The sequence below is a fragment of the Vanellus vanellus genome, assembly GCF_965231255.1.
Source record: "Vanellus vanellus genome assembly, contig: HAP1_SCAFFOLD_645, whole genome shotgun sequence".
Taxonomy (NCBI): Eukaryota; Metazoa; Chordata; class Aves; order Charadriiformes; family Charadriidae; genus Vanellus; species Vanellus vanellus.
This window is the reverse complement of record NW_028126707.1, coordinates 57900-71541: the sequence shown is the minus strand read 5'-3', so window position 1 is coordinate 71541 and position 13642 is coordinate 57900. Positions and strand designations below refer to the sequence as shown.

The 13642-nt window shown below is 47.0% G+C and overlaps 1 protein-coding gene across 1 annotated transcript; it reads left to right on the top strand.

Annotated features, from left to right (window-relative positions):
* Positions 1 to 2842: 2842 nt before the first annotated feature.
* LOC309685820 (E3 ubiquitin-protein ligase TRIM36-like) lies at positions 2843 to 7548 on the top strand (the record flags this gene model as incomplete). Its single annotated transcript, XM_082501530.1, has 6 exons — positions 2843 to 2989; positions 4069 to 4164; positions 5097 to 5350; positions 6002 to 6126; positions 6668 to 6961; positions 7247 to 7548. Coding segments are annotated over 6 exons (1218 nt in total), but the record flags the coding sequence as incomplete, so codon positions are not given.
* Positions 7549 to 13642: the final 6094 nt, after the last annotated feature.

Below are 13642 nucleotides of genomic sequence, written 5' to 3'. Positions count from 1 at the left end.
GTGGCCGTGGCGTCCAGGGGCACTGGCCTGGTGCAAAGCTCAGAGCCCTTCAGGTGATGATGGGCTTCCAACTGTGCCAGTGCTGCTCTGAAAAGTCGTTATTTCAGTCTAAGGTGTGGGTTTAACCCCCTTGGGCCTGGGAAGGAGAGTCCACCTCATCCCTGACATGGTGGGCAATAACTGTTATCCTCAGGACAGCGGTTCTGTCTGGGAGCAAGGTTCAGTGGGTGCTTTGGTTATTGGAGAAGTTGGAGGACTTCAGTTCATGCTTGAAGGCCATAATTAGCTTCCTTAATTGGTTCCTAGTAACTCCAGGCCTTGCTTTCTTACTCAGCGCTGTCTGAAGGTACGTGCATAAACTTGCATGTCTGAGCAGCTCCTTGGGCCATTGTTGCTGGAAGCAGAGCTCAGGCACAGGGTGGGACGCTCTTATGGACATCTTCACCCCCCTTGGCTGTGTCCTGTGAGCCCGCCCCCTGTGAGCCCGCCCCTGGGAAGGGACAATTTGTCTCTTCTCCTTTCCTGTCACTGTTGTCTTAGCCCTCCTTCCCCGTTCCCTCTTTCACTCTCCCCAAGAGTTTCCAGTGTTTCCTTCCCCTCTGGTGTCTTCTTCAGCCACGGTTACCTGCCGTTCAAGCGGAGGATGTGCCATAGGTCTGTGGTACGGTGTCCCATCACATCTCCTGTCTCCGCTGTCGTGGAGAGTTTCATGGACCTGCCTGTGGACACGATGGCCCCTACACACCTGAAGTCCTCTTCAGGCTGAGAGATCTGGGGCTGTTCAGTGTGGAGAAAAAATGGCTCAGGGAGACCTTATTAAGGTGTCTCAATGCCTGATGGGAGGGAATGAAGGCAGGGGAGCCAACTGTACCTCAGGAGTTCCCAGTGAGTAGACTCGGAAGGTTGTCAAACCCTGGAACCACTGGAACACTGCAACCGCCCAAAGAGGTTGTTAACTCTCCACCAATGGAGATCTTCAAAAGCCTCAGGAGTTCCCAGTGAGCTTTGAATTTTGAGGGTGAACAAACACTGGAACAGGTGTCTCAGAGAGGTGGTGGAGTCTCTAATAACGGAGTTATTCAAAACCCACCGAGAGAAGGTCCTGAGCAACCTGCTGTAGCTGACCCTGCCTCAGCTGGGGCTTGGACTACACGGTCTCCAGAGGTGCCTTCCAACCTCACCCATTCTGTGAGTGTAGAGGACAAAAGTAAGACAGAAAGAAATGAGAACAGATCCCCTTGGCCACAAACACCTTGGTCTCCTGTGGAGAGGACCTGTGATGAAGAGAGGAAACTTATAATGAGGAAGGAGTAGCAGAGATGGAGTGTTATGCACTGACTGTAATCCTCCATTTCCCATCCCTCGTGTGCCTCTCCAGGCGGGAGTGAGAAGAAGAAATGCAAATGCAAATGAAGGAGTAATTTGAGCCTAGGGGGGAAAAAAAAAAAAGTGGGGTGGGGGAATGGTCTAAAATATTTAGTCATAGTTTCTGACTATCCAAGTCTACTTGACTTGGCAATGAACTGATAATTTGTAAGTGATTTCCCTGTCTTTGTTTTGACCCATGATCATCTTTCCCCTCGTATCATCTTGAGGAGGGGGAGCGAGTGAGCAGCTTGGTTGTTGTCTGGCTGCTGGTCAAGGTTAACCCACCTTTCATAAACCCGCTTTCATTCACAACCAGACTGGAGAGCACTTTGTAACGTGTGTGGTGGGGATGGGAGAAGCAGATACTGGGCTGATTGTTCTTGAATTCTGAGAGAACTAGACGAGGTAATCTGCTGACCTCTTCGGTCTCTAGCTTGCAGGCTGTAATTCTTACTTACACAAGGAGATGAATAAAAGTGTGCAGTTTCCGTTAGGTGTGACTGTGCACTGCTGTGGAAAAACTGCTTCCACAGACTAACAGCATGACTGCAGTTTTTGGAGATGTCTGCCTGCACAGCTAATTTTCCTGAACATTTCCTTTGTCTTTGGGCTTTTCACCATAGCCTAAGATAACATTTGGAGCTTGAGAGTTGGTTTTGGAGATGGTCTGCAACCTTAGCTTTGAGTGTCCGTGTTTATGCTACTTTATGTGCCTTTTAGATGGCTTTATCTGTTGCACGATCTTGGAGTTGAGCGGCACTTTTTCCCTCTTTGAGCAGTTATTTCAACACGCTCAGTTTTTGAAAGATGAGTTTTAGTGAACACCAGGTTTTTTACAGTGCTGTTTAAGCTGTTGCTGGAATTAGCGCTCAGCATGAGCAACTTGTAATTGGAGTCAGACAGAAAAATTGAAACACTGGGGCCTTTTGTCTTTAAGATGGCTGTGACTGGTGGTGGTGGCTGCGCTTCATTTGTTGCTCCAAGAGCAATGGCTATGTGGCTGGTCAGAGTCTAGCTTAGACCTCAGTCATTACAGTATTATGTCAACTCTTGCTTTAAGAAACAGTTGATAGCTGTTTCAAGAGATGCCGCTGTGAACAGGGTTAAATTTGACAGGGTGGACATGTTCTGTATTGCATTTACATCTCCGAACTGGAGTGCGGGGAGCTTGAGGTGTGCAGACAGCTTCAGGGATTAGCAAAATGGTTGATTGCAGTATGGAGGCTATGTGATGTGTACACAGACATTGCTACAGGTTCACTCACTGTAAACCTGGTGAAACTGTTTGTTTTCATCTGCTGGCTTTCACTGGCATGGACAAATGTAAAAGGTGGAAGATAAACAGAATATAAAAAATACCCACTGATAAGTCAGACGCTGCTGTGGGATAATTGAGTGTTTTGGTGGTTTGTTGAGCACCTCTGTTTTTGGAAGGACACCTGCATTCTCTCTGCTCTCTTTTTTTTTCTTCCAGATTTTGATGTGTCCAGAACATGAAATGGAGAGGGTAAACATGTACTGTGAAACCTGCAGAAGGCCTGTTTGTCATCTATGTAAACCGGGTGGATGTCATGCAAACCACAGAGTAACAACCATAAGCACTGCCTACAAAACCCTTAAGGTAAAAGTAAATATTGTTGGACCTGGCCTTAAGAAGGGGGAAGAGCACTGAGCCTCGGGTTTAAGGGCAAACTTCCCCTGGCAGGATGCCAGGACGTGTGTTTGGAGGACACTGAACGAGTCATGAGGCATGCTGCTGTGCAACATCTGTTAATGTATATATTAGTGTGACATAGTGTGCGGCTAAGAAACTAAACTATATTTTCTATGAGGCTTCAAACAGAACCCCTTAAAAGCGCTTCCACCTTATGTTAGCCAACTGTGCATCAGTACTGACCAATGCAGAAGGTTTAAGAAGTTAATGGTTTACAATCTGGCTTTTTTAAGGCAAGTGTCCTTGTGGCTTGGGTTAGCTTATACTTCAGAAGCACTCCTGAAGAATCTGCATCGGCAGTTATCTGCTGGGACGCTGTATGTTTTTGAAGTTGCAGAGCTGTTGATTCCCTAAGCACCATACAACAGGGCAGACTTGCAAACACTGCTTTGTTATTAAAGAATGATTGCTGCTGCCTCCTCTTCTTCCTTTGCTTCCTCTCTTGCTCACAGGAGAGAAAAAAAAAAAAAAAGCCCATCCCAGCCTGCCTTCTGCTCTTTGGCCTCCTCGCCTGTTTGCAAGGCTTTTCCTGTACAGCTGTTAACTCTTGCAACTAAGGAAGTGCAGAGACACTCATAAGTTCAAGTTTCCAACCACTCATTTTTCTAGCAAACCTTACTACAGATGAGTTAATAACCTATGAGGCTTTTCTATTAGTTCTGGTAATGTCTTGAAGACTTGTGTTCCTAGCCTAAGAGAGAAGGTGACTGCTGTGGCTGGGGAAGGATGAGCCAGCTGAGGCTGTCACCTCTTCTCCTCAGAGGCTGTGCCACCAGTCCTGCACATGGCAGTGGCCTGATGTCCCGGGCCAGTCATGGCGGGTCACTGAGCAGTTCTCCGCAGGGTTGCTGCTCATAACTGATGGCAGGCTCTTGTCCTCGTAACTACAGAAACTGAGTGCTGGCTGGGTGGCCCACCTGTGCTTGTTGTCAGTTTGGGTGGGATGCCCTTGTTCTGCCTGCCAGTTTGCTGTTTTATTTTAACAGGAGAAGCTTTCAAAAGATATCGAGTACCTCATCAGTAAGGAGAGCCAGGTGAAAGCTCGCATCACGCAGCTGGATCTGCTGCTGAAAGAAACAGAGGTGAGAGTGGCTTGTGGGTTGTCTGGGGATGGACCTCGCAAGGACACAGCAGGGACTCCAAATGGAACAGTGAAGTGTTCCAGATCCTTTGGGGGTTTTTTTTGTTAGCCAGCAAAACCATTTCTGAACAGTTTGTGTTGGTTCTGAGTCACAGACGGTAAGACCTAATCCTGACAGTGTGGGAAATTTGGGCAACCTACAGAGGGAAGTTAAGTTTTGGGTGCTGCTGTGAATTTAATTGACATAAAGCTTATTTGATACCTTACCCAAAGAGAGGTGGGTTAGACTTACAGCTCTTGCATATGAGTGGTGCTGCACAATTTATGCTGTCTGTTTACCTTGAGGATGTTGCAGTGAAGTCAGAATTAAGGGCAAAATCTCCCTGCAGAAGAGTCAGAGCTGGGAGCTCACATACGAGCTGAAAAACGCAATGGCAAAAATTGGCAGGAGCTCCTGGCCCTGCCTGTATCTTGCTGCAGATGGCCTTTGTGCTTCATAGTTCCTTTAATCCAGGGCACTCATCAGAGGTGGCACTACAGGGCATAGGGGAGAAACTGGGCTGGACTCCCAGTTCAGGGTGACTGGGGAAGGTGGAAGAGCACCTAGATCTTGGGCATGAAGACTTCAGACGCTGACTTGCTTTTACAGTGCTTTTCCATGAACTATTTAGACAAACGCTGTGCGTAACTAAATACATAATCGGAGGAATAATTTCCTGCTCTTTCCTCTCTGTGTTAACATAGGAGACGCTTACTAGCTTGGGTGCAGTGCTGATTGCATTTTCAGTGTTGAAGAGCATAACAAAGCTCGTTAGTCTTGGCAGTCAAACAGATGACTAATTTGCTCTGATCTCTTGAACAACCCTAAGTACATTTCTGTACACAGCCACAGTGCTGTGGGATCCGTCTAAAATGTCTTTTGTTCCCTCCTAGTGCAACAGTGAAAGAGCTAAAGAAGAAGCATCTCGGAGTTTTGAGAAATTATCTCATGTCCTGGAAGAGAAGAAATCCGCAGCTCTTAGGGCAACTGAAGCTTCTAAGAATTTAAGGCTGGAAAAATTGCAAACACAAGCAGAAGAATCTCAAGGGCTCCTGGAAAATAATGGCCTTGTAGGACTTGCTCAAGAACTGCTTAAAGAAACCGATCCATCTTGTTTTGTTCAAACAGCAAAACAACTTCACGTCAGGTATCTTATTAATTATCTTCCGTTCGAGGTACAGGTACTGTTCCAGGGATGTCTGGTCAGTCATATTCTTTGGACACCTGCTAGGAAAGTACTGAATGCAAGTACTTTGTGTTGCAGAGCCTCAGAGGCGGTCCCGGTACCATTCAGTAGAAATTCCTATATTACAGTGTGCGTTAAAAAACAGCCCAGAGGAGGGGCTCTGTCCTGCGCCAACGCCTAGCCTTCTTCAGTAGGACTGCAGTGGAAGGGTAACCCATTCAGCTCACTGATACAGTCCTTTGCTCAGAGATTGCATCGGGTATTTGCAAGTTAATCTAACAGGTCTCTTCTGGCTTTAAACTCTTAGATCTGAATAGTTGTGCTCCATTAGCGCTTCACACCTATTTTGTTCTTTGAATGTAATGCCCCAAATTGTTAAAATGCTCTGCCAACCAAAAGATTCCCTGTTAGTTATCTTTACACTGATGTACAAAAGGCCTTTAAATTTTGCATTTTAATTCTGTCTAGAGAGACAAGTTTCTGGGACACGTGAGTAAGTACCTGAAAAGAGAACTTTTTTTAAAGCAAAACCTAGCGGTTTTGCTTTAAGGAATGCACCCATGTGAATTCCTTTTTCCCTCTTCTGCCATCCCTCTGCTTCTGTGCTTTCAGAATCCAAAAAGCTACTGAATCTCTGAAGAGCTTCAAGCCAGCAGCTGAAACTACTTTCGAGGACTTTGTGATGGACATAGCCAAGCAAGAAGAGATCCTTGGTGACTTGTCCTTCCATTCCAATGGTAAATTATGAGAGCATCACGTCTTTCTTGAGTTACAGCTTTAAGGGCTTCTCTGGAAAGAGGCAAAACTTGTGCAGGGCTGCAGTTGCAGAACTCAATCTTGTGACTTGCATTGTCCCTTCTGCCTCTGTGATTCACAAGGCGTTACCTGGCAGCAATGCTAGCTTCAGCTTTGATAAAGAAGCTAAGATGCCATGGCATTCAGAACCAGTTTACATTGGCTTCCAAAATATTGTAGTTAAGTAATACTAGGTCTTCCTAGCAGCTTTTTGTCGTGATTGCACGACAGAAAAGAATAGGTTTTTATATGTTTTTTTAGTTGCCAGCAAAAATAAATAATACAACTTTCAAAGTAAAACCAGAAAGGATTTAAGTGCATGAACAGACCCGTCCTCATCTGCACTCTTTGACTGAGTCAGATTTCCCCCCCCCAATGTCCCCCCAGTGCTGTAGCCACTCAACAAAGGGCTTCTGTGTTTAATTCTAAAACAACATGTATCTACATTTGAGGTTTTTTTCTCCTGAATCTCTGTCATTCCAGGTCTAGAAATACCAGAAATCAATGAAGAGCAGAGCAAAATGTACAACAAAGCTCTGATCAGTTGGGAATGCCCTGGGAAGACAGACTCAGCTGATATCTATGTTCTTGAGTATCATAAGCTTAATAGAGAAGAGGAGAGTACAACGTGGCAGGAGATCGAAGTTTGCAGCAAGAGCAAAGTAATATCTGATCTCGATGACGACAGCAGCTATGCCTTCAGAGTTCGAGGATATAAAGGATCCATCTCTAGCCCTTGGAGCCGAGAAGTTATCTTGCGTACGCCTCCAGCCCCAGGTATTGGGTTTTCTTATGTCCACGAGCTGCTGGTGGTGTTAAGAGCTGTAGGTGGTTTCCAGTAGCTCCCAGACTTCTACTACACTGTTACCGGTTGTATACATGTTTAAAAGCACTGTTAACAAACAGGTTAAGTAGGTAGCATACTGAGACTGTGTTAGCTTGCGTAATGTTCCTGGTAGCCTTTAAAAGCGAGGAATTCTAGTGCCAGCGTGACTTAAAATATAGTTTATAAGCACAGAAATACTTAACTAAGAGAAAATTTTTTGGGATGCTGTTTTTCAGTTCTCAGTTTTCTTTTTGATGACAAATGCGGGTACAACAGTGAACATCTCCTGCTGAACCCAGGAAGAACCTCTGTGGAAAGTAGGGCTGGATTTCCTCTACTGCTGGGGTCTGAGCGCATGCAGGCCGGATGCTACACAACCCTGGATTACATCATTGGCGACACCGGGATTGCCAAAGGGAAGCACTTCTGGGCTTTTCACGTGGAAGCCTATTCCTACCTGGTGAAAGTGGGAGTTGTTTCTAGCAACAAGATACAGAAGTTGTTCCATAATACCCATGATGTGACCAGCCCAAGGTAAATTGCAGACTCTTGCTTAATACATGTTTTGTATAAGGAGATGGCTTTTTAAAAAATAAATTAAGAGCGAGCCTGGTCTCAATTAGTATACAAGATGAACCTAAGCAGTGGGAAGTGGCTTGAAGGATATAGTGTAAGCAGGTTGTCCTCTTCATCCTCTACTATTAGTAGGAAGATGTTCTAATTGTCCAGAGTCCTATTTTCTTTCTTTCTGGGAAAGAAATCGGGTTTCTACAGATATCAAGATATGTCAGTTAAAGCAAGAAGGTTAAAAAAGAGAAAAAAAAGCATCATTTGCAAGATTGAAGCAATGCTTAGTTGTCAATAGTAAGATTCTGCCTTAATTCCCTTAGCATACTAGGTTTGGCAGCCACTCAGAGGTACAATGTTCACTGTGCATATCTGTGTGTCTTTGCTGTAGCTTGCGTCATGGTGGATTCCAAGTCACTGGCTCATCCCAGGCTATAGATTTGCATGTGACACTGGAGTGCTACTGAGCACAAGCCAAAGTGCAGTGGACAAAAAAGCAAAAAGATTTCCAGCTCTCAATTACAGTTGTAGTAAGCCTGGATGTGTCTAGGAACTGCAGGCTGGGAGGCTATCTCCCAGGGGCTCTTAACTTTTTCATGAATCTAACAAAAGTGTTGGCCTTCTGCTGTATAACATACTGAAATTATTAAAACGCCAGTGTCTCAAGCTTCTGAAAGTCAGATGGAGACTTTTTGAAAAATGAGAAATTAGATCCTGATTTTCTCATTTCTCCCGGTCCCTGCCAGGAGGGAGCGAAGCTCAGCCCCGCTCCCTCCTTTTACAGGGAGGAAAACAAAATGGAAAAAAGAAAACCAAATTGTCCTATATTAGAAGTGTTGTCCTGGTTTGAGGTAAAACAGAACCAATTTTGTTCAGTAACTTCGCTTCTTAGCTGGGCCTCTTCTAACAACTGAAATTAACTGCATATTGTGCAGACAGTGTTCACTCTCTCAGAGTGATAAGGCCAATTGTTTATAGCTGATGCCCAGGCGTGGTATGCAGAGAGGCTCCTGCTTACACTTATTGTCATAACAGCCAAGGCCAACCAACTTTGTTATTTGCCACGTTGGAGGGTCGGAAGCGGAAAAGCATAGTGGGGTCCCACCTGCAGGGAGGAGCGGACAGGACAGGTGACCCAAAACTGACCAACAGGGTATTCCATCCCATCTGCCTCATGCTCAGTATAAAAGCTGAGGGACCAAAGGGTCACGGGCTCTTCCTTCAATGGCCGACGTCTGAGGAGGACTCTGTCTGCCTGTGATCCCAATCCTGACTCCAGATCCGGAATCCAGTTCCCGTCCGCCACTGAGTCCAGCCTGGGACTGCCCCAGTGCCAGCCGGTGACGTGATTGTCATCTCGGGAGCTTGATACGGTTTTGTATATATTTTTCATTATTTCTTTTTATTTTATTATTAATATTTCATTAAAGTAGTTTAGTTTCTTCTAAACTCGTAAGTCTCTTTTTCCTCCTCTGCCTCTCTCTTTGTAGAGGGGTAGAGGGGAGCATCTGTCGGTCCCGTCTGGGGTCCCTCGGGTCCCCAGTGGTGGATTTGGCCTAAACCACGACAGATTAATTGGCGCCCAACGTGGGGCAAGAACAGTGCTCCACCAGAGCTGTGATAAATTGTCCAAATAGTTTGAATTCCAACTTGCTCAGAGATTAGAACAGACAGCTTGCATCATGTCATTCTTAGACGAAATCATGTATCATGCCTTTAAACAGCTTTGTTGGACTTTAATGCAGTCAGCTTGGTCTAACCTGTCAAATGTGTTGCAAACTTCATTTATTCTTTGTCTTTTTATGCGAAGGTTTAAAGGTGCTATGTTGGTGTGGTTCGCAATTCAGATGTATAACACGATGAGTTGGGTAACGGCTCTACCTGTATATCTCGGGCATCAGGTGATGGATTCTGTTATTAACTATACTGTCGGTTCTACCTGGGGAATGTTTACTTCGCCCTTTGATACTTATGCTAATGTGACACCCTCAGAGCTGGGGCATGGAAACCTTCTGGGCTCTGAGGATAAGGACTGGTACCTTGTTAAGATCGTGATTTTGTTGTCGGTGCTTCTGAATGTGGTGCAGGGGTGGTTTAATGTGAAACATCTGTGCAGGGGTAGCTATAGGGTACCGTGCGCTGCCGCCACTCAGACCCGCGCAGCCGCTCGGCGATCTGCAGCGGCACAAACCGCGGCCCCGCCCGGCCCGGCCGCAGCCGCCCCCCCCAGAGCAACGGCAAAACCGGCAGCCGCCCCCCCCACCGCAACGGCACAGGCGCCTCCTCCGCCGCCGCCGCCTGCAACGGCACCGGCACCACCGCCGCCGCCGCCTGCACCGGCACCACCGGCAGCCGCCCCCCCAACCACCACGGCACAGGCGCCTCCGCCGCCGCCGCCGCCTGCAACGGCACCGGCACCACCGGCAGCCGCCCCCCCCACCGCAACAACACCGGCCCCTCCGCCGCCCGTCCCGGCACAAGCTACTGCAGCCACTACAACCAGTACCAAACCTACTCAAACTCCATCAAAATCGGTACAAGCTGCCCCGGTAACCAGGAGGAAGAAGAAGAGGTCAACTCCTTCCCCTACCCCTTACGACAAAGACCACCTCAAGTCAGATAGCTTGGGGGAGGGTTCTGAAGAAGATCCAGGGGAGGGTCCTTCAAGACCAGATAAGGGAAAGAGACCTTTGAAAAAAGACAGAGGCCAGAGTCCTTCTAGAGCAGATGCTGGAGAGGCCCCTTCTAGGGCAGCCTCACCACAGGAGGACTCAGATGTAGAGGTAGTTGTTAAATCCTTCTCTATGAAAGATCTGAGAAATATCAGGAAGGACTTTAGTCGTCATGAAGGTGAAACACTTGTCTCCTGGTTGCTCCGATGCTGGGATAGTGGGGCAGATACCCTAGATTTAGATGGCAGAGAAGCTAGGCAATTGGGAAACCTGGCCAAGGATGGAGGTATTGATAAAGAGATTGGGAGAAAGACAAGCACTCTCAGTCTCTGGAGGCGACTGGTGTCAGCCATAAAGCATAGGTATCCCTTTAAGGACGATATCGAATGCCGTCCAAGTAAATGGACCAACATGGAAAAAGGTATTAAGTACCTGAGAGAAATGGCTGTGCGAGAGGTGATTTATAGTGATGGGCAAGTGATTGTAGACCCTGATGAAATGCCATGCAAACAATCTATGCTAAAAAAGTTTGTACAAAGTGCACCATCAACATATTCCCACACATTGTCAACAATGGTCTGGGGAGGATCTGATACTGACACACCAACCGTAAATGAAGTGGTTAATAAGGTACGACAGTATGAAGACAGTCTCTCTCGTCCCTTTTCTGTGGCAGCCATAGAAAAGCTGACTGTGACCACCGAGAAAATGACTGAGAAAATGACTGAGAAGCTGACTGTGACCACTGAGAAAATGACTGAGAAGCTGACTGTGACCACCGAGAAAATGACTGAGAAACTGATTGAGAAAATAGAGCAAATGACCCAGAAATTAGTTGAGCAAACCGATAAACTGTTTGATAAACTAACCAAGGTGGAGGAAAAACTCCATTCTTTCCCTGTACAGACTCATGTTGCAGCTGCTAAGAGGAAACGCCCTCCTACTCAAGAGAAAAAACACCCTCCGACTCAAGACAAATCAAACCCGATGCGAGATATTCTGTGGTTTTGCCTCTGTGAATATGGAGAAGACATGAAGAAGTGGGATGGAGAACCTACCTCAGCCCTACAGGCACGGGTACTTGAGTTGCAAAATGAAGCAGGTAGGAGAAAGGATTCTGACAGGAAGAAGGCTGCTCCAACCTACGGTAGGCGATCCTACGGACCAGGTAGGAACCGATCTGATAATCGTAGGTACTACGGTCAACATTAGAGGTGCCCTGCCTCCAGCCAGGAGGAGGAGAGGGACAACCGAGTTTATTGGACTGTGTGGATTCGATGGCCTGGCACATTAGAGCCACAAAAGTATAAAGCCCTAGTGGACACTGGTGCACAGTGTACCCTATTGCCATCGAATCATAAAGGGGCAGAAACTGTCACCATTTCTGGAGTGACAGGCGGATCTCAAGAACTGACTGTATTAGAGGCTGAAGTGAGCCTAACTGGGAATAAATGGGAGAAACACCCCATTGTTACTGGTCCAGATGCTCCGTGCATCCTTGGCATAGACTATCTCAAGAGAGGGTATTTTAAAGACCCAAAAGGGTATCGGTGGGCTTTTGGTATAGCAGCTGTAGAGACTGAGGATGTTACACAGCTGTCTACCTTACCCGGTCTTTCAGATGACCCTTCTGTTGTGGGACTGCTGAGGGTTGAAGATCAGCAGGTGCCAATTGCTACTGCCACGGTGCATCGACGACAGTATCGCACCAACCGAGACTCCCTGATTCCCATCCATAACCTGATTCGCCGGCTAGAGAGCCAAGGAGCGATCAGCAAAACTCGCTCACCCTTTAACAGCCCTATATGGCCAGTGCAAAAGTCTGATGGGGACTGGAGATTAACAGTAGACTATCGTGGCCTGAATGAAGTTACACCACCACTGAGTGCTGCTGTGCCAGATATGCTACAACTTCAGTATGAACTGGAGTCAAAGGCAGCCCAATGGTATGCTACAATTGACATTGCTAATGCCTTTTTCTCTATTCCTTTAGCAGCAGAGTGCAGGCCACAGTTTGCTTTCACCTGGAGGGGTGTCCAGTACACCTGGAATCGACTGCCCCAGGGGTGGAAACACAGCCCTACTGTTTGCCATGGACTGATCCAGACTGCACTGGAGAAGGGTGGAGCTCCAGAACACCTACAATACATCGATGACATCATTGTGTGGGGTAATTCAGCAGAAGAAGTTTTCCACAAAGGTAGGAAAATAATTAAGATTCTTCTGAAAGCAGGTTTTGCCATTAAAAGAGGTAAGGTCAAGGGACCTGCACGAGAAATCCAGTTTTTGGGAATCAAGTGGCAAGATGGCCGTCGCCAGATCCCAATGGATATAATTAACCGAATAACATCTATGTCCCCACCTACTAACAAAAAGGAAACACAAGCCTTTTTAGGTGTTGTGGGTTTCTGGAGAATGCATATTCCAGGTTATAGCCAGATTGTGAAACCTCTCTATGAAGTAACTCGAAAGAAAAATGAGTTTATGTGGGGCCCTGAGCAACGACAAGCCTTTGAGCAAATTAAACAAGAGATTGTGCATGCAGTAGCCCTTGGACCAGTCCGAACTGGACGGAACATTAAAAATGTGCTCTACACCGCAGCCGGGGACAATGGCCCTACCTGGAGCCTTTGGCAGAAAGCACCAGGGGAGACTCGAGGTCGACCCCTGGGATTCTGGAGTCGGGGATATAAAGGCTCCGAGGCCAACTATACTCCAACTGAGAAAGAAATCTTGGCAGCATACGAAGGAGTTAGAGCTGCTTCAGAAGTAATTGGTACTGAGGCACAGCTCCTCCTGGCGCCCCGATTACCAGTACTGGGCTGGATGTTCAAGGGTAAAGTTCCTTCTACTCATCATGCCACCGATACTACCTGGAGTAAGTGGGTTGCCTTAATCACGCAGCGAGCTCGAATAGGAAACCCAAATCGCCCAGGAATCGTAGAAGTGATCACAAATTGGCCCGAAGGCAAAGACTTTGGGATGCCACCAGAGGAGGTGGTGACACGTGCTGAGGAAGCTCCACCATATAATGAACTCTCAGATAATGAGAAACAGTATGCCTTGTTTACTGATGGGTCTTGTCGTATTGTAGGAAAACATCGAAGGTGGAAAGCTGCTGTATGGAGTCCTACACGACGAGTCGCGGAAGCTGCTGAAGGACAAGGTGAATCGAGTCAATTTGCAGAGGTAAAAGCCATCCAGCTGGCATTGGACGTTGCTGAACGAGAAAAGTGGCCAATACTCTATCTTTATACTGACTCATGGATGGTGGCAAATGCTCTGTGGGGGTGGCTAAAGCAGTGGAAGCAGAGCAACTGGCAGCGCAGAGGTAAACCCATCTGGGCTGCTGAGCTGTGGCAAGACATTGCCGACCGGCTAGCAAACCTAGTT